This window comes from Ananas comosus, linkage group 19, assembly GCF_001540865.1.
Source record: "Ananas comosus cultivar F153 linkage group 19, ASM154086v1, whole genome shotgun sequence".
Classification (NCBI taxonomy): domain Eukaryota; kingdom Viridiplantae; phylum Streptophyta; class Magnoliopsida; order Poales; family Bromeliaceae; genus Ananas; species Ananas comosus.
Window position 1 is genome coordinate 9,944,251 of NC_033639.1, and position 21,059 is coordinate 9,965,309.

Consider the following 21,059-nt stretch of genomic DNA (forward strand, 5'->3'; position numbering starts at 1 on the left):
CTCAAAATTAATTAGTCTTCAATTAAGTATAGTAGATTTGTTAGAAATAATTTTTGTTAGTTGTGCCTCAAAATTTAGTTTTCGAGTTTGATTTTGTATCTTTGATTCGCAAATAGTTTCGCGCTGCGATAAATTTTGAAAAGTGATCTATAAAGGGAAAAATAAATGTTTGTGGTGCACTACAGGCTCGGAACCCGATTCCAAAGAAAACTTTCTTTCTTTTTTTTTATAGGCGATACATCGTATTGTACTTCTATAATATTGTATTCTCTTTTTCTATAGTGAAGTTTTCTTCTCCTTAGCTCATGATTTTTTTTTCTGCAAAAGGTTTTGCATGTAAATTTTTGTGTTTATTTTATTTTACTATTTTTTGATGATTTATTGTTCTTACTCTGTTACCATATTTATCGCTGATAAAGTGCTCCCATATTTATCGGATTCCTGTAAAACAAATACCAACTATCAAAATCAATGAATCCTATTTCGATTCCATAGTCTAAAGCAGATGAACCAAATACTTAATTTCAAAAGAAAATACTACTAAACAAGGAAGAGAAATTGGAGTTATAAATGCTAACAAAAAATTTACAAATTACAAGGCCTAAATAATTTTATTTATAATGCTATATATTTTCATATAATTAAGGTACGTGCAGGAAGAAGTCATTATTAAATAAAAAAAATAATCCACTCCACAATCTAATAAAAAAGAAGATGACTAGCTTCCTCTTTTCTGTTTCTTTGCATCTCTCTTTTCTAATAGTTTTTTTTTTATTGCGTTCCTTAATTTTATGTTAATTCCTTAATTCTTTTTACCACGTTTTAACAAATAATTATTAAGTCCATGCAACTTACATATATAAGCTATTAGTTTTATCAAAGTTTTTATGTTTTAGCCCCAACAAACAAAGGTTAATTTCTTTGTCCTGTTTCATTTCTTATTTGATTCATTCACAAATACCATATAATCTATGAGAATATAAAATAAATTATAGATTAATGTTTCTCAATAAACAAAAGAAAAAATATTTGCAGGCCATAAAATACGAATACGAAGTGCAAGATAAATATTCATTCAGATCTATAGGATAATGTTGGTAGTACAATATAAATATATATAAGAAGTCATATGTATCATGTAAATTAAAAACACATAAATTTATTATTGAAATACATGCAAACGAATGCGAAGTGTTTGCTTATTCAGAACAAGTACAGACCACCAAGTTCCTAGAGCAAATGGCAAAAGACTTGATGGTTGGTATCCGAAGCCCCAAGTTCGAATTCTAGTTGATTCACATTTCCAGCTAAGTTTATTTTTATATGAAATAAATGAAGCGGGTAGCGTGCTACCTATCTCTCAAAAAAAAAAGAGAAGAAGATTATATATAAAGTAATGAGTGTCCTTCAAGCTATATAGTAGTGTTGTTGATTGCTCTTGATCATTTAGAATTGGGTCTGGAGCCAATCTACAATCTTCTTATCTAGCTGAAATGCCTTGGCGAGAATGTCATATGAGATTGGGGGATTTGACTTGAAGACTGCATTAGCTAGCTACAAGAATGTCCTTTTTTAAAGATCTTTCTTAGAATAGAACCAACTTCGCACTTGGAAGGGGCATATATATGTGTAGACACTAGACATATGTTTTTGCATGGATGCATACGTAAAAGCCTTCAAGGGCGCGTTTGGTTCGCATTATGAAAGATTACTAGGAGTAAAAAAATATCCGAAAATTTTATTCCTATTCATCCTATTACTAAGAATGTAGTATTTCGGTATCTGGTTCGTATGGTCATATTATTTAGTCATGTTATTTAAAATTACAAAAAATATACAATTAATTTATTTAATTAATTTTAAATAATACTATAAAAAATTTTAACATTTTTTAGAAAAAAGAGAGAGAGAATATATGTTAGAAAGAGAGAGCATAATTAAAAAAAAAGGAAGAGAAATAGAGTCGAGATTGGAGAGAATGAGAATGTTGAGATTTTAGAAAAAAAGAGGAGAAATAGCTTAATTTAGAGAGAGAAAAAGAGTTGAAGTTTAGAGAGAGACAAAAAAGAAGTTTAGAGAGAGATACGAAGTTAGAGTGTAAAAAAATAATACTAATTATCCGGCGGGTAGGAAGAAAGAAAAAGATTAGACATATTATAATTACTCAAATCCATTAATATAAAGATAACCACCATTCCTCAAATAAATGAGATTATTATTTTGAGATGCATCTCATTCCCAAGCAAATTCAGTATTACCGACTAGATTACTTAGTGCGTTTAGCGAAACACCGTTATATTTTTTTATTCCTATTGAATTACTAGAAATCTTAAAAAGATAGCGCCAACCAAACGCACCCTAAATGTAATGATCCATCCATGTTTTCTTTTGCAGGGCTTGCTGTGATCATTGTAATGTTTGTGACTACATGTCTAATGTTCCTCGTCATTGGTCTATTGTATGGGCAATTCTCTTCTTTGGTTCCTTGGAGCTTCTTTATTTATCCGCGTGCATAGCCAATGTCCACCATGGGGGTTGGCTCCCCCTTATATTATCTTTAATCACCTTGCTTACTATGTCAATATGGCACTATGGCACCACAAGAAAGCAGGCTTTCGAGATCGAGAACAAAGTCTGCCTTGAACGCTTCATTAGCCTGACCCCTAATCCTGGTCTGGTTCGAGTCCCGGGAATTGGCCTTTGTCTACACCAATATCACAACCGGGGTCCCTCCCATGTCTGCACACTTTGTAACAAACTTCCCTGCTTCCCACCGAAATTAAATTGGCCCCTCGTTTACAGTTATAAGGAGTTGGCATTTGTACCAGGATGAAGCAGCTTGCACATGAAATTAAATTGGCCCCTCGTGGCTTTCGAGATCACGAGCTACCTCATATTTTCTTTAAATGTTGTATAATTTAATTATAAAAAAATAATCTCGAATCAAGTAACCCTTTTAAATATTGTATAGTTTAATTACAAAAATAATCTCGAATAGAGTAATCTTTTTACCTGCTAAATATTAAAATTACATCTTTATACTCTATTAATCAACGGTTAAATTTTTTTTTTTTATTTTTTTAAAAAATAAAGTACCGAATCATTTCTCGTGTTGATTGCAAAAGAAAAAGCAACAGTTTGAAAGGTACCAAAAATAGTTTGATATAACAATTCCAGTGTAACAGTAGAATTGATCATGCATGGCCCATGCATCCAACTAATACCACCTCTTATCCCTATAAATAATCATTCCTATGGCCCTAAAATCTCAAATCACAGCAACAAATTGATCTCTAGCTCATATTCGATAAGCTTCTTGTTCTATATCCATGGCTTCTCCATTTCTACTCCTCGCTGTTCTTGCTTTGGCTTTTGCACAAGCTCTTGCTTATGATCCTACTCCTCTCCAGGACTTCTGCGTCGCGGATTTGAAATCCAATAGTATATTTCTGTTTCTTGTTTAATTTTTGTTGTGTTCTATGTTATGTCAGTTTGAATATATACTGCTGCAAAGTCGGTATTTGTGTCTGTTTATCTAAATACTTATGTATTGATTTTTTATTTTGATATTTGTAGCCCAACACATAAAAAATTTAGTAGGATAATTTTGAGGGGTCCGCATACAAATTTATGCATGACTAAACTTCGCTCCTGCATTGCATGTATGCATGATTCAGTTTTCATCAATGGGTTTCCGTGCAAAAATCCGAAGACAGTGACGGTGGAGGACTTCTCCTTCTCCGGCCTGAACATCACCGGAAACACAAAAAACAAGTTCGGGTTCAACGTGACGTTCGTCGACGTCATGAGGCTCCCGGGGCTCAACACTCTCGGCGTCTCCATCGGGCGCGCCGACTACGCCCCTTACCGCATCCTCCCCCTCCACACCCACCCCCGCGCCGCAGAGATCTTCACTGTCATCGAGGGAACCCTCCTCGTCGGCTTTGTTACCTCTAACCCTAACAACACGTATTATTTTTCTCTAAAAATTTAAGCCGTCGTAGGACGCATTCTTTAAATTTTTCAACAATATTCTATTTTATTTTATACTGAAATATTACTTTACTAGGTGGAATCTTTTAATTTGTTTTTCATTTTCTAACAAAGATTATTAAATACTTGACATGCTTCTATATAACAAAATCAAAAGTGCCGGAAAGATTTATATAATGAAATTATTAATTTCCATATGCTCATTCTTTATGTTTTGGAGTACAAAAAAATATTTTTAATAGTTACTAAGTTGATTATTGTGACGGGAGTGGGCGACATTCAGGCCAGGGATCTGGGAAGCGATGTAAGTCAAGTCTGGGCAGCGTGGAGGATTACGTCAGGCGGACACACGACGAGAAACTGTCCCTCCGAATTAGTAGGATGCTGGTGGTCCGTTTGGAAGGCTAGAAATGATACCATTTTCAGAAGTATCCATCCGAATCCTACGCAAGTAGTTCACATGTTTAAGCAGCTGATGAAGGAGTGGGACCTACTTAATCGAGCAAGGCGGACCTCAGTTTAAGCAGATCACATGTTTTTTTTTTTTTTTTTTTTTTTTTTTTTTTGGCTGCCTCACCCCTATAGCCTAGTTCATATTCCCAATGAATGAAGCGGGTAGCGTGCTACCTCTTTCTCAAAAAAAAAAAAAAAAAAAAAAGTTACAAATAACTTTGATGCCGGTGTGATATAAATGTCTCTTTTTCTGTTAGCTTAAGTTATTAAAGAATATTATTTTAATTTTTTTGTTTTTCTACAATAGGCTCTTCCTCAAGAGCCTCGATGCTGGTGATGTTTTCGCAGTCCCCGTTGGCATGATCCACTTTGAATTCAATGTCGGCAAAGGCCCTGCAGTCGCCATTGCAGGGTTCAACAGCCAGAACCCAGGGATCATTTTCATCAGGGACGCTGTATTCAGGTCGAAGCCGCCGATCCCTGTGGAGGTGCTGGAGAAGTCGTTCCAGGTCGGGAAGGACGTGATCGAGGAGCTCCTGGCGCAGTTCAAGTAGAAATGAGATTCTGAGACCTTAATATATATGAGGTCTCTGATTGATGTTCTTAGTTGTTGGATTTGTGTACTGTGGTTGTTTTGTTAAATACAAAAATGTTTAAACACCGTTCCCTAACAGCTTAAGCTTTTAGAGTACAATGGTTGTTTTACATGGTATCAGAGCAGGAGGTCCTAAGTTCGAGTCACGCCAGACTCCTAACATATTAATTTCCTTCAATTTAATTCAAGCCCACGTTATGGGCCGACTAAAAGTCTCGAGTCCAGACGTGAGGGGGAGTGTTAAATACAAAAATGTTTAAACACCGTTCCCTAACAGCTTAAGCTTTTAGAGTACAATGGTTGTTTTACATGTTTCGACCTTTGAATAAAGGTAGCAGGTATATATATGTAGTAACTGCTACACTTTGCAACCACTGCTCTGGTTTCGTTATGACTGTGAAAGATGTATTGCTTTTGAATAATATTGTTGATGATGTGATCGTTGAATAAGATATATATATTCCTTAATGAGATTTCAAATCCTTAATTAAATTAATTTAAGGGTGCGTTTCTATCTTTTTTAAAATTTCTAATTTTTTTAAAAAATTTCTAGTAACCCAACAAAAATAAAAAAATATGACGATATTTGGCTAAATGCATTAAGTAATCTAAATGGTAATACTGGATTTACTTGGAAATGAGATGCATCCCAAAATACTAATCTCATTCCTTTAAGAGAGAGTGAGTGTTCTTATATTGATAGATTGGAGTAATTATATTATGTCTAATTTTTTTTTATCTTCCCACCCGCCGGCTAGTTGGTATTATTTTTTTTACACTCTAACCTTATATCTCTCTCTAAACTTATCTTTTTCTCTCTCTAAACTAAGCTCTCTCTTCTCCTCTTTTTCTAAAATCTCAACTCTCTCACTCCCTCTAATTTTGTTTCTATTTCTCTTCTTATTTTTTTAATTATGCTCTCTCTCTCTAACATATATTCTTTCTCTCTTTTTTTTTAAAAAATGTTGAAATTTTGGTAGCATTATCTAAAATTAATTAAAAATAAATAAATAAATTATATATTTTTGTAAACTTAAATAAATGACTAAATGATATGACGTGCGAATCAAACACATGAATGCCACATTCTTAGTAATAGAATGAATATGAATAAGATTCTCGAACATCTTTTATTGCTAGTAATTTTCATAGTGCGAACCAAACACACTCTAAGCAAGAACTAGCTATTACAGGAATAGCTACAAGTATGGGGATAAGAAAAATAGCGTTTAGATGAAAATTGGGTTGTTTTCGGGGATAATAAAAATAGCATTTGGATAGATAATGTGGAATAAGAAAAATAGTGGATAGTTATATATAAAAAATGAAGGTGTTGGTGGGAATAGTTATACCCAGTTATTATAGGTAACCAAGAATTACTATTCTCGAATAAAAAATTAACGTTTGGATATAAAGGAGGGGATAAGAGATTATTCCACTTCTTATCTCCAATCCAAACGCTACTTTAAAAGTAAAAAAAATTGTCCGGAATAGAAAGATATATGACAGAGACATGAGATGGGAAAATGCAACGTGAACTGACCAGTCCAATCTAATCTGATTGGGGTTCAACCAAATTTAACTTTACTCATCAAGTACCTGTCAATATGCACCTGTAATGTAGAGTTCACCACCGCATGAGGTTGAAATGAGCTTTTGAGTTCGAGATACAAAAGTACAATTGACAAATTAAGTTTCTTCTGTTTTTTCTTTGACAATAGTTATGATTTTGGAGTAGCTTTAATAACAAAAATAGAATTTAATTTATAGTCAGAATTTTGGAATGATCGCTGAAGTCGATTCACACTTTAGATCGAACCTACGAATTTTCAATCGGTGAAGTTCTCGCTAAGGTCATGACGCGTTCTCAAAAGATGGGCATGCAACAACATTTATGGATTGGATAAAATCTAATTTAACATGAATTTTATTGTTACTTGTCTGGAATTTTTGTGGTCGGTCTAAAAAGTAAATAGGCATTACGAGAGATTATCATAAGAGGGAGATTAGTTTTCGCGGCGCAATAAGTTGTAGTTTTTGCTTAATTTAGATTTGAAAGTGAGTTGGAATGTTATATTGAAATAATACAAAAGATGAAATCATACAATGAATTTAGCGTATGAGAATTTAATTAATTAGTCCCAAGTATAATCAAAGAGTAATTAATGCCATACCCACACATTCTCTTTTACAAGTCAAAGTTCATAAAATTATAAAATCATGTGAGATTGAAGGTAGAGCTATTGGGTAGCTACCTAGGGCTTAGCGAGAGACCAATTCTCTAGCTACGTACATTTGATCTGCACTTTTGTTGGCATCCTATACAATATACGTGAGTATATTTTCCTTCAACCACCAAATTTGATGATTACAGTTAAGTAGAGTTCATAAATAATTCACCATGATTCATAAATAAAATTATATTTTAGCATGTAGCATTAAATCAAGTACTTTAACTACCTATATTAAAGGAGTATTAGTACATGCAAGTACACTTTACTAGGTTGTGCTTCCTTTTGTATCCTTGATTCCCTTTATGAGCCTAAAATAATTGAGATTAAAAGCATTATTTCGGCCATGTACATCATGGAGATTCCATTTCCATTAGTTCGCACTCTCAAAATTTTTTATTTATATATAAGGAGACACAACGCAAGATGCGGTGCGGTAATCATAGTTAGTTAATTCGCGAATTATTCGTGAATTTTTGAAATGCCGAATAAAACTCCTGTTTTCATATTTTTCCCAAAAATTCAGAAAAATTCGCATTCTTTTGGGTAAAAAGAATTATTCGCGAATTAAACGGAATTCGCGAATAATTCGGCCCAAAAAACCGGCTCAGAACCCGTTTTGCCTCGCCCAAAACCCGCTTTGCCTCGCGAGTCACGGCCCTCACCCTGTCGCGGTGTCGCCCAAAAGGCCGAAAAAAAAAAAAAAAAAAAAAAAAAAAAAAAACACTTTCTGAAATCTAAAGTGAAATGATCGCCCCCCCTCCCACGAGTCCCCACCCCCACCCGAAGAGGATTAAATCATAGTTAATTAATTCATAGTTAGTTAATTAATTCGGATTCGCATATTGATATAGTCGAGGATTAAATCTTTATTTTCTAGTTTATTTGTACATATTCGCACATTGATTTTAAATTTTTATTTTGGGCAATAACTTAATCTCGAGTGCTTAATTGAATGTGTCCATTCTCTGTTATGCACAAAGAAGACCCAAACATAGAGCTAAATAATTTTAATTAACTTAGGGACCAGGAACTCTTCTATTATACCTAATCAATTTCATGATCTTGTACTATCGACACTTGCAAAAGGAAAATTTTGTTGTGGTCTTTCATGGACCATTGACTCAGTGGGGTTTCTATTTAATTTTTGAAACATAACTTTTTAGTATTAGAAATGCAGCAATTTATATATGGACTATCTTGATCTCTATTTGCTTAATTATTTCTTTATTTTGAGGCATAATATAGTTTACTAGTTTTTTTACTTAGTTTAATTTTGTAGCTCTTTATTCTTATATTTTTAAAAAATATGAATATTTATGCTAATAGCATAAATTTTGAGAGAAAAAAAAACTTAATTTAATAGCCGAATTTTTGATCCCGAATTTTTAATTGGTGAACGTATAATATCCGTATAAATCACGTATCCGAATAATTGGCGAATCCGTTTTTTAGCCCTTTTTTTCAACGAATTTAAAAATTAGAAGACGAATTTTATCCGAATTATACCCATACCGAATTTTTACCGAATCCGAATTAACTAACTATGATGGTGATAGGATATCAAACTTATTTAATCTAAAGATGACGATAATTAATTAGAAAAAATATTTAAAGTTTAATTCACGATAGCTAATGATTAATATAGCTTCGTACATGCACGTTTAAAAGTAACCTCCTCATGTATCAATTAATCACTTGTCCTAAAATCTACGGTTAGCTTGCACATGGAATTAAATTGGCCACTCGTGGCTTTCGAGGTCACCAGCTACCTCACATTTTGTGAGACAGGAAATAAATTTTTTTTTTTTTTTGAGAGAAAGTTAGCATGTTATCCGCTTCGTTTATTTTATTTAGAAATAAACTTAGCTGGAAATGTGAATCAAGTAGAATTTGATTTTAGGTCTCGGATACCAACCACCCTTTTGCCACTTGCGCTAGGGATGATCTGTGAAAATAAATAATATAGAAAATGCAAATTTAGGTCATGAAACACTTAGGGCTTGTTAGGTTTAAGGGTGGAATTGGAATGGATAATGGAATGGAAATGAATTGGAATGGTAATTGGAATGGTCCACTCCCTCAAGACGTTTGATTTATTTGTGGATTGGGAATTGGAATGAGTTATTCACATTTCATTGTTTGGTTCGTATAAACTAAAAAAATTATAGGATACTATAATACTAATTTTACTCTCAAATATAAATTTATATTATTTAAAATTTATGAAAAATATAATATTATTCTCTAATAAGTTTTCCAAAAAAAATATCAAATTTATTTTTAAAAACTTTTATTGATGTGGGTTAGGGATAGGGTTTTGAGAGATGATAGGTTTTTTTTTTTTTTGATGAGAAAGGGGTGAAGAGAAGGAGGGTGAGATGGTCACATGGGCTTCGAGAATTTAGTGGGCTTTCGGAATAAAATTTCAATCCAGGCTAGAAGACCGGAATCAAGTTGAAGGCTAATGGGTCATTCCCATTCCAGTCCGGAATAGGAATTCCAAACCGATTCATGCGAACCAAACAAAATTAACCGAATTTAATCAAACCGATTCCTATTCCATACCCAAAATGGATGAACCAAACAAGCCCTTATTGCATTCACACACAACCAAGTATATACAAGGACATTCCACATGTTTTAGAGCTCTATTGATAAGTTTTGATAAATACATGAATTAGGAATCTTTAGAAGGCTTCTCCGGATTTGGGGGGGGAATTTAGATTTTTTATAGATTAATTTATATAATAATATAATATTTAGTAGTTGAATCTTTTTTATAGTGTAAAAAATATCTATTTTGATTTCAAATACCTTTTGATTAATACCTAGTGACTTCTTTACTTATTTAAAATTTAGGAATTAAATATTTTATTAGTTATTTGTGTGACGAATAAAAGTTAAGAAGGGCACAATGAAGATGTATGTTGCCATGAAGAATACCAAAGAAAATACTTTTCCTTCAATTAGTTTTTTATTTTATTTTATTTGTAAATTCTATCTTGATGATAATAAAAAAACTATTATCTTGATGATTTGGTAGCTAGTGTTTTATTTTTTATTTTATTTTTTTGTAATTTTACGAAACTATTATGCATTAAAATTTCTTGCCATACCTATTGCTTTCTAAATCTTTTTTTTAATAAAATAAGAATAAAATTTAGATTATTTTTTGATTTAATTTTTTAGTTTTTTTTTTTTAGTTCGACCTGAGAATTTTCAAATTTTATCAAATTGTACGATATTTATTTGTTTTAGTTTTAATAGTAATAACTTGTTGAAATTTGCGATGGCTAATGGATTAGAAAATAATATTCCATTGGAAAAGGTGTGCGGTATTATCTTAAACCTTGTTTTCTGATATTTGATGATTAACGATTTATTTTATTTATAAAATTTGCTAATTATATTCTTATTTACCAACATTACAAATTTTTAAAATATTAATACAAAATTCCTCTAACTTAAATTTTAATTTTTAATTTTAAATATTTAATATTTAATATTTAAATTCAACGTATTTAGAAATAGAACTATTTCTAAAATTTTTATAATTTAAATTAATGCCTAAATTTTAAAAACACTAAATTTCTAAAATAAATGCCTAAATTTGGGTAATCAATCAATTTTCCAAATTAGTGCAAATTAATGTGTAAATTTATAATATCAATTAAAATTTTATTTAAATTTTGCATAGTTTAATTACAAAAATAACCGCGAATAAAGTAACTCTTTTAAATGTTGCATAGTTTAATTACAAAAATAACCTCAGATAAAGTAACTTTTTTACCTGCTAAATATTAAAATTACATCTTTATTCTCTATTAATCAGCGGTTAAGATCTTTTTTATTTTTTTAAAAATGAAGTACCGAGTCATTTCTCATATTAATTGAAAAAGAAAAAGCAACCGTTTGAAAGGTACCAAAAATAGTTTGATAAAACAATTCCAGTGTAACAGTAGAATTGATCATGCATGGCCCATGTATCCAACTAATACCACCTCTTATCCCTATAAATAACCATTCCTATGGCCCTAAAATCTCAAATCGCAGCAACAAATTGATCACTAGTTCATTTTCGATAAGCTTCTCGTTCTATATCCATGGCTTCGCCATTTCTACTCCCCGCTGTTCTTGCTTTGGCTTTTGCACAAGCTCTTGCTTATGATCCTACCCCCCTCCAGGACTTTTGCGTCGCGGATTTGAAATCCAATAGTATGTTTCAGTTTCTTGTTTAATTTTTGTTGCATTCTATGTTATGTTAGTTTGAATATACTGCTGCAAAGTCGATATTTGTGTCTGTTCATCTAAATACTTATGTATTGATTTTTTATTTAGATATTTGTAGCCAAACACATAAAAAATTTAGTGAAATTTTGAGGGGTCTACATACAAATTTATGCATGACTAAACTTCTCTTCTGCATTGCATGTATGCATGATTCAGTTTTCATCAATGGGTATCCGTGCAAAAATCCGAAGACGGTGACGGTGGAGGACTTCTCCTTCTCCGGCCTGAACATCCCCGGAAACACGAAAAACAAGTTCGGGTTCAATGTGACGATCGCCAACGTCATGACGCTCCCGGGGCTCAACACTCTCGGCGTCTCCATCGCGCGCATCGACTACGCCCCACACGGCGTCGTCCCCCCCCACACCCACCCCCGTGGCACAGAGTTCCTCACCGTCATCGAGGGAACCCTCATCGCCGGCTTCGTTACCTCTAATCCTAACAACACGTATTATATTTCTCTAAAAATTTATGCCGTCGCAGGACACATTCTTTAAAATTTTCAACAATATTCTATTTTATTTTATACTGAAATATTACTTTACTGGGTGGAATCTTTTAATTTGTTTTTCATTTTCTAACAAAGATTATTAAATACTTGACATGCTTCTATATAATAAAATCAAAAGTACCGGAAAGGTTTATATAATGAAATTATTAGTTTCCGTATGGTCATTCTTTATGTTTAGGAGTACAAAAAATATTTTTAATAGTTACAAATAACTTTGATGCCAGTGTGATGTAAATGTCTCTTTTTATGTCAACTTAAGTTATTAAAGAATATTATTTTAATTCTTTTTTTTCCTACAATAGGCTCTACCAACAGATCCTCCATCCCGGTGACGTTACCGTGTTCCCCATTGGCATGATCCACTTTCAGTTGAACATCGGCAAAGGCCCTGCAGTCGCCATTGTAGGGCTCAACAGCCAGAACCCAGGGTTCATTTTCATCGGGGATGCTGTATTCGGGTCGAAGCCGCCGATCCCTGTGCAGGTGCTGGAGAAGTCGTTCCAGGTCGGGCCCAACGTGATCCAGGAGCTCCTGGCGCAGTTCAAGTAGAAATGAGATTCTGAGACCTTAATATATATGAGGTCTCTGATTGATGTTCTTACGTTGTTGGATTTGTGTACTGTGGTTGTTTCGACCTTTGAATAAAGGTAGCAGGTATATATATGTAGTAACTGCTACACTTTGCAACCACTGCTCTGGTTTCGTTATGACTGTGAAAGATGTATTTGCTTTTGAATAAAATTGTTGATGATGTGATCCTTGAATAAGATGTATATTCCTTAATGAGATTTCAAATCCTTAATTAAATTAATCTGAGGGTGCGTTTGGTTTGCGTTATTTTTTTAAGATTCTTAGTAATTTAATAGAAACAAAAAAATGTAACGGTATTTGGCTAAACGCACTAAGTAATCTAATTAGTAATATTGGATTTACTTGGAAATGAGATTCATCACAAAGTACTAATTTTATTACCTTGAGGGAGGGTGAGTATTCTCATATTAATGGATTCGGATAATTATAATATGTTTAATCTCTTTCTTTCTCTCTACCCGCCGACTAGTTAATATTATTTTTTTTACACTCTAACCTCGTATCTCCTTCTAAACTTATCTTTTTCTCTCTCTAAATTAAGCTCTCTCTCCTCCTTTTTTTCTAAAATCTCAATTCTCTCACTCCCTCTAATTTTGACTCTATTTTTCTTCTTATTTTTTTAATTATGCTCTCTCTCTTTTTATCTAAAAAGATGTTTAAATTTCGATAGCATTATCTAAAATTAATTAAAAAAATAAATAAATAAATTGTATATTTTTGTAAATTTAAATAAATGACTAAATAATATGACGTGTGAATCAAACACAGAAATGACACATTCTTAGTAATAGAATGAATTAATAGGAATAAGATTTTTGAACATTTTTTTTATTGCTAGTAACTTTTCATAATGCGAACCAAACACACTTTAAAAGTAAAAATGTTTGTCCGGAATAGAAAGATATATGACAGAGACAAGAGATGGGAAAATGCAACGTGAACTGACCAGTTCAATCTAATCTGACTGGGGTTCAACCAAATTTAACCTTACTCATCAAGTACATATATGCACCTGTCATGTAGAGTTCACCACCGCATGAGGTTGAAATGAGCTTTTGAGTTCGGGACACAAAAGTTCAATTGAAAAATTAAGTTTATTCTGCTTTTTCTTTGAAAATAGTTATGATTTTTTAGCTTTAATAACATAAAAAGAATTTAATTTATAGCCAGAATTTCGGAGTGATCACTGAAGTCGATTCACACTTTGGATCGAACTTGCGAATTTTCAATCAGTGAAGTTCTCGCTAAGGTCAGGACGCGTTCTCAAAAGATGGGCGTGCAACAACATGTATGGATTGAATAAAATCTAATTTAACATGAATTTTATTGTTATTCTAAAAAGTAAATAGGCATTATGAGAGATTATCATAAGAGGGAGATTAGTTTTCACCGCGCAATAAGTTGAAATTTTTGCTTAATTTAGAATTAAAAGTGAGTTGGATTAATTGTTAGATTGAAATAATACAAGGATGAAATCATACAATGAATTTAGCGTATGGGAATTTAATTAATTAGTCCAAAGTATAATCAAAGAGTAATTAATGCTAAACGCACACATACTCTTTTGCAAGTCAAAGTTCATAAAATTTTTTACTGTATCAATATTTTGTTTTTTGTAATGTTTATCCGCCGCAATGCGCGGATTACTTTATTAGTTAATTATGAAACTAGAACCGGTCATTAATAAATAAATTTGTATTTTTATTATTGCTAAGTCACATGCAAACATTACCCTATTGTTTGCTTATTCAATCCAATTAATACAGTCAAATGAATAAATCCACAGACATGAATAACAAAAGCAGATTACATGCTGTTAGAACTAAAATTAACCNCGCGGATTACTTTATTAGTTAATTATGAAACTAGAACCGGTCATTAATAAATAAATTTGTATTTTTATTATTGCTAAGTCACATGCAAACATTACCCTATTGTTTGCTTATTCAATCCAATTAATACAGTCAAATGAATAAATCCACAGACATGAATAACAAAAGCAGATTACATGCTGTTAGAACTAAAATTAACCGAGAAGATCTAGTTCGTCGAATACGAAAATACCAAAAGAGATCTGAGAAAGAGAGAAGAAAAATGAAGCACACAATATTTATGTGGTTCGGCCAACGGCTTACGTCCACGGGCGAAGAGGGAGCGGAGATCTTCATTATAATCAAAGTGGTGTACAAAATATGCCACTCTCACAAAATCCTAATCCCAAAAAATACACCTATATTCTCTCTCTCATTTTCCGCACAATAGCAGAAAGGGTATATTTATAATAGTGGCTAAATCCTAATACAATTAGGAAAACAAACCCACTAAGGTTAGGAATATCTCGATAAATTAGGCATAATCTAAACTTAATTTAATGGAATAATTAAAACAGAATATGGTTAGAAGATCTTGCGGTACTAGAATTCGAGACATATTTAACACATGAAACCAAATATCAAAAGTAAATTACATCTAGTATATATATATATATATATATATATATATATATATATCTTAGTTTCAACTGGTCGATGCGAACTGAGCCTGAATCCAATCTATGGTTTTCTTGTCCACCTGAAAGGCCTTAGCAAGAATATCATCAGAAATGAAAGGGTTTGAACCGAAGACTGATTCGCCAATTCTAATGAGGCTCGGATTCTGGCTACCTAGGGAAGCAAGGGCGACTGCCCTGGTCGGACCATAGTTGAATTCAAAATGAATCAAACCCTTGGGGAACACGAACACATCTCCCTTGTTGAGGACCTTAGAAAAGAGCTTGTTCTCATGGTTCGACGTGACGAATCCAACATAGAGGGAGCCTTCTATCACAGTCAAGATCTCGGTGGCACGTGGGTGAATGTGTGGCGGGTTGAGACCGTTAGGTGCAACATCAAGACGAGCCATCGAGACGCCTAGGGTGTTGAGACCGGGAATCTTGCTTGCGTCGATTAAGGTCACTTTCGATCCGAACTTGTTGGATGTGTTTCCGAGCTTGTCTAGGTTGGAGAAGAGGAAATCCTCAGATTTCGCCAGTTTTGGATCTTTGCACACGAACCCATTAACAAACACTGCAGGAACATAATTAAACGCATAGTTAGTGTCACTAGTAAATACATATGTACGTACAAGGAGTAGCAGCTAATTAAAGACCCAACTCCAACTACTTAACCCTAGCTAGTAACTCAAATGGCCGAGAAGAGCTATGTATTAAGTTGCTTACCACGAGAAAAAGAAGAGCGAAGAGAAGGATTTTAGCTGCCATTTTATATATGTTTCCTAATGCTTATAGGCCACTGCAGAGGAAATGGAACTTAAGTGAATGTTGTAGTTTTTGATGATGGAAAAGAGGCTTGTGTCACGGACAAAATATTTTCTGCTAACTTCTCCTTGACAGTGGCCCAAATCTGCTAGCGAAACGGGTTGAAAACGGGTTGAATCGAGTTGTCAAGAAGACCTAAACCCAACCCGCTGTGGGAAACTCAAGGGTTATGAAACTCATGGGAGTTATGGGCGACTCTTGAGCTTTTGGCTATTATGAGGGCTCATTATGAGTGAGATAGTGGGTGTGTTGAGTGGCTAGGTTCAATGTATTTTTTAGCTTATAAGTAGTGGGGTTTGGTTAAGGCCAAAGCACACAAGAGAGAGTGTGCATGTGAGTTGTAATTCTCATTTTCTAAGTAGTGTAGTACTTAGCTTTTTGAGAGAACCTCTGTCTCTTTTTCTTTGTCATTCCCTTTGCATATTTAGTTGTAGGACGCGAAGGTTTGGGCTAGCAACAGGGACGAAGGCTTGCCCATCTTCGACAGGAAAGCGGGCGCCGCATGGCCTTTGCGAACAGAAACTCTAAGGCCGTGACAGTTGGTATCATAGCCGGTTCGAGAAGGAACCATGTCTTCGTCGAAAGCTGCCGTCGTTGACGTTGTGCCTAAGCCCAGGGCGACCAAGCGCGGCAAGAGCAAGGAGCCGCGGACTCTGGCGAGAGAGTCTATCTTGCTTGACGACCGCATAGGCGTGCTGGAGGACTCTGCTGCGAGAGCGGAGGGGCGCCACTCCGACCTATCCGAACATGTGGGGATGTTGGAGGAGAGGTTTTATTTGATGGAGATAGATATTGTTGCAGCTATGGCAACATTCCGCCATCGTCTGGAGCAGTTCAAGATGAATCCTGCCCGTCGCAACGACGAGCAGGATGTGCGAGATGGGCTGCTTCAGGACATTGGAGTCCAAGTCAAGGAGATCGAGGACCCCAAGATGAGGGAGGCACTACCTAAGCGAATCAAGGGCGATCGAGGTGAACCACCAAAGGCGAGTGAGGCCAAAGGTGGGGAAGATTGCCGTGATACAGGGGACGTAAAAAGGCGCAACGAGAGTTCAACTTTGACAACCCTGCAGCTTTGCGAGGAGGTGAAGCGCGGGAAAGCTGGGGACCTCGAGGAGGAGGGCCTGAGCAGCGGCGAGACTATCAAGTCTCATACGGCGCTGGAGCGGCCATCGTCCAAACAAAGTGCAAGTCATTCTGCTAAGGAGCCTGCGAGGACTAAAAGGCGTTCTGCAGCTCGGCGGAGTACACGTGCGTGTCGCGGACGATATGCACACTCGGAGTGTTTTGCAGCTTGGCAGAGTGCGCGTGCGTGTTGCGGAGGACATGCACATCCGGCGAATTCTTCTCACAGTAGGCTCGCTGGTGCACTTGCTTAGAGGGGCAAGACACTAGGTGTTGGTGTGGGGACAGATGCGGACATTGGGAGCAAGGCACGGGGTTGATCGCGCGCGAAGGCATGACGGACCGCGCAGAAAGCTATGCGGATCGGGAGCGACTCGGCGCGCGACGAGGGCGTATGCGCGGATCTCTTTTTTTTTTATTGTTGTTTTCTTTTGTTTGTTTATTATTATTTTTTTTATTTTTGTTTATTTGTCCAAATATACAAAATTTCGTCTCGAAATTCATGACGAATCAAAACCCGTCCATTATTTATCATCATTCTTCTTGTTATTTTTTTGACGCGTTTTGTTCAAGTACGCGGAGTTTAATCGTGTCGAGCCTATCACGAAGATGGCCGCTCGATCAATCCCTTCGACCATGTCGAGCCTATCACGAAGATGGCCGCACGGTTTACGTATCGAAATAAACGGAGCTCGATCACCCATTTTGATCATGTCGAGCCTATCACGAAGATGGCCGCACGGCTTAGAGATTAGCAATGCATATGACGGAAACGACGATCTAATGTCAAATTTGATCGGTTCGAAACCTATCATGAAGATGGTCGGGTTGATCAAATTGATAAAAGAAAAAAAAGCAAAGTTTAGGGATTCGCGACGCGTACGCGTGACGGAAGCAACGATTTAATGTCAAATTTGATCGGTTCGAAACCTATCACGAAAATGGTCGGGTTGATCAAATTGACAGAAAAAATGCGTTTATGCTATGCGTATGCATGCATATCTCCAATAGAAATTGTTGTGGTTGTCGTTGTCGAAGTCGTAGCCGAATCCCAGAACCAAAGTCCTTTTTTTTTGTTGATGTGTACGAACAAAGGAGGGGACCCCTCCTCTGCCAGCCGAGAGAGATAGAGTGAAAGAGGGAGAGGAGAGTATAAAAAAAAACTCTTTTCTTTTTTTTTGTTTCTCACCTTTTTTTCTTTCTTCTTCTTCTTTCTTCTTCTTTTTTTTTTTTTTTTTNAGATAGAGTGAAAGAGGGAGAGGAGAGTATAAAAAAAAACTCTTTTCTTTTTTTTTGTTTCTCACCTTTTTTTCTTTCTTCTTCTTCTTTCTTCTTTTTTTTTTTTTTTGCTTTGGTTCTCTTTTTGGATCTCTCCCTTTCTTCCTTCCTCTAAAAAAAAATTCTCTCTAGACCCCTTTTCGAAATTTGGATCTTATTTCATATAAGATTCAAAGATGATTCCCATTTGGGAATAATTTAGAAATCAGTTTATTGAGGAAACAAACCTTAATCAACTAATTATACCTCTTTTGTTTTATTTTTGAATACTTTTCCCTTTTTTTTTTTGATTCATTCCTTTCCCTATCTCCTTCCTTCTATACTTTCAATTTGAATTTTGATTTTTTTTTTTTTATCTCAAACAGTGCATAGCCAATGTCCACCATGGAAGGTAAAATTTGAAAAGGTTTTAGTGTTGGGAATCCGGTACTCGCCCTGGTACCGAATTTTGTGAATCCGCAATCCGCTCCGATAGCTGTGGATCCAGTATCGATTGTTGGGATTCCGCAACGAAAGCGTCAAATTAAATTTTTACCATAAACCCGTCTCTTCAGCAAAAGCTGATACAATTACAAAAGAGAAAAAATCAAAACAGAAAATATACAGGTAAAATAAGATTCATTAAATAAGAGAAGATTACATCTGACTTATTTTCTGCAATAGAATAGTTACAATTCGAGCCCTCTTTCTGAATCTTTTCTACCCTTCTTTCATCTTCTATAAACCCAAAAGAAAACATTTCTCGTTGGTACACCTGTGCACTAGGTGCATCAACTCATGGCCAAGACTCTCAAGTACGGTCATTAAGCACCAACCGTACACCACCTTGGAGCTACAGCCTTGCCGTACACCTCTCAACCCCTTGGCCGTACTTTTGGACAAAAATTTTATGGACACGGTGTCCATAAAGGCTAATTTGAGGATGCCCTGGCTCGGCGCCACGTCGCACCCGAGCCAAGCGGGGCTCATCGCCCTGCTGCTCTTCCATTTGGGAGAGTAGTGAGACTTTTTTGGTGCACCTGGTGCACCATTTTTGTTCTAAAATTTTATTTTTTATTTTTAATTATAATTTAATGTAATAGAGATATATACTATGATATTTAAAAAAATATGTGTAAAAGAATTTTGAACGCTGAATTCTAAATTCTTTTACATATGTTTTTTAAATATATATATATATATATATATATATATATATATATGTTATATTAAATTATAATTTAAAAAATAAAAATAAAAATTTTAAAATAAAAAATGGTGTACCGGGTGCACCAAAAAAAATCCTGCTGCTTCCCTTGTTGGGAGAGCAACAGGAGCGATGGGCCCGCATGGGTTGGGTGCCACACGGCACCCATCCGGAAGTGGCTCGAAACACATGGCGCCCATCTAGGGTATCCCCAAAGTAATTTTCATAGACATGATGTCCATAAAATTTTTGTCCCGTACTTCTCTCCTCACAGTCTCCATAACTTCTTCACAAGGCTCTACCAATTTAATTAGCCCGAATGCTATATATATATATATATATATATATATATATATATATATATATATATATATATATATATATATATATATCACCTAACAGAAAAAATATCAGAAAAAAAAATTCTGATACTTACCATATATATATAGANATATATATATATATATAGCACCTACGAAAACGTATCCAACTCCTAATATAATTAAGATTCTGACTTAATTAATATTTAAATCTATTTTAACTTATCTCTAATAGATTTAAATATTAATTCTAATTCAGTTAGATTCATACTCTAATTAATATTTAAATTTTAATTTATCTCCAACAGATTTAAATATTAATTCTTATCCAACTAAGATTCAACAACAAATCTAACCAAATCCTAACATTTAGTCAGAGAAAAAGCGAAGCCGGAGGTGAGAGAGCTGGTTGAAGAGAGGGAGGCCAGGGTGTCGTATATGATGGGACACACTTGTGTGCTAGCTCATGAATCGTCATCGTTCATCAAGAAGTTTGCGATCGATGTTCTTTATATGGGTTTTTAAGGCGAAACTCGCGAAGGCCAGCTGTTGCGCTAGGGATTCCGCACACTTCCCTGCTCGAGGTTGGCATGGTTTACCGTGTGTGATGTTCTTTAAAGCGCGCGCACGGAGTTGGAGAAATCAGTCACTACCTAATCTTTCTTCGCTTCTGAAAATTGTCTGATGCTGCCTATGAAGATCATAAGTGAATCTGTTCAAATATTGATTGTATTTGCTGCAGATGATTTCACCTCTTGTTAGTATATAAGGGGGGTTGAAGGGGGAGAGGAGCAAACGGAAAAAAGAGGCGCCATGCTAATACGACCTGACAAATATAAGGAAGCTTAAGGTATGATGATTTGAAGAACATCTTGGTATTTTCTAACAAAGATCTGAATTTCCTAGTAACAAAGATCTGAAGTCTTCGCCATATGAACTCAGCCCTCCTCATGAAGGGGCTGTGAAAAGTCTTCAACCATGCATCTCTCCCCTGGGTCCAGCTTCTCTTGGAGAAATACTACAAGCATCGTCCAGCTCGTCTTATCCAAGCCAAACCTGCTGGGTGCTCTCCTATTTGGAAAGCGATGCTTGCCACTGCGGCTCCTTTTTTTACTTCGGTTAATTTCTCTCTTGGCAATGGCAAGGTTACTGTTAGGTTTTGATTAG

The 21,059-nt window shown here is 35.0% G+C and overlaps 3 protein-coding genes across 3 annotated transcripts; 2 read left to right on the top strand and 1 right to left on the bottom strand.

The window, feature by feature from the left end:
• Window positions 3,292-5,069, top strand: LOC109725035 (putative germin-like protein 2-1). Its single transcript, XM_020254081.1, has 3 exons — window positions 3,292-3,441; window positions 3,678-3,969; window positions 4,754-5,069. The coding sequence occupies exons 1-3, from the start codon at window positions 3,330-3,332 to the stop codon at window positions 4,998-5,000; spliced, it is 651 nt and encodes a 216-aa protein (XP_020109670.1). The 5' UTR covers window positions 3,292-3,329; the 3' UTR covers window positions 5,001-5,069.
• LOC109725198 (germin-like protein subfamily 1 member 16) lies at window positions 11,301-12,859 on the top strand. Its single transcript, XM_020254298.1, has 3 exons — window positions 11,301-11,490; window positions 11,722-12,013; window positions 12,379-12,859. Exons 1-3 carry the CDS (start codon window positions 11,379-11,381, stop codon window positions 12,623-12,625), a joined length of 651 nt encoding a protein of 216 aa, XP_020109887.1. The 5' UTR covers window positions 11,301-11,378; the 3' UTR covers window positions 12,626-12,859.
• Window positions 15,185-17,317, bottom strand: LOC109724809 (putative germin-like protein 2-1). The gene is made up of 2 exons (XM_020253735.1): window positions 17,256-17,317; window positions 15,185-15,737 (listed from the first exon to the last, which is right to left on the bottom strand). Exons 1-2 carry the CDS (start codon window positions 17,315-17,317, stop codon window positions 15,185-15,187), a joined length of 615 nt encoding a protein of 204 aa, XP_020109324.1.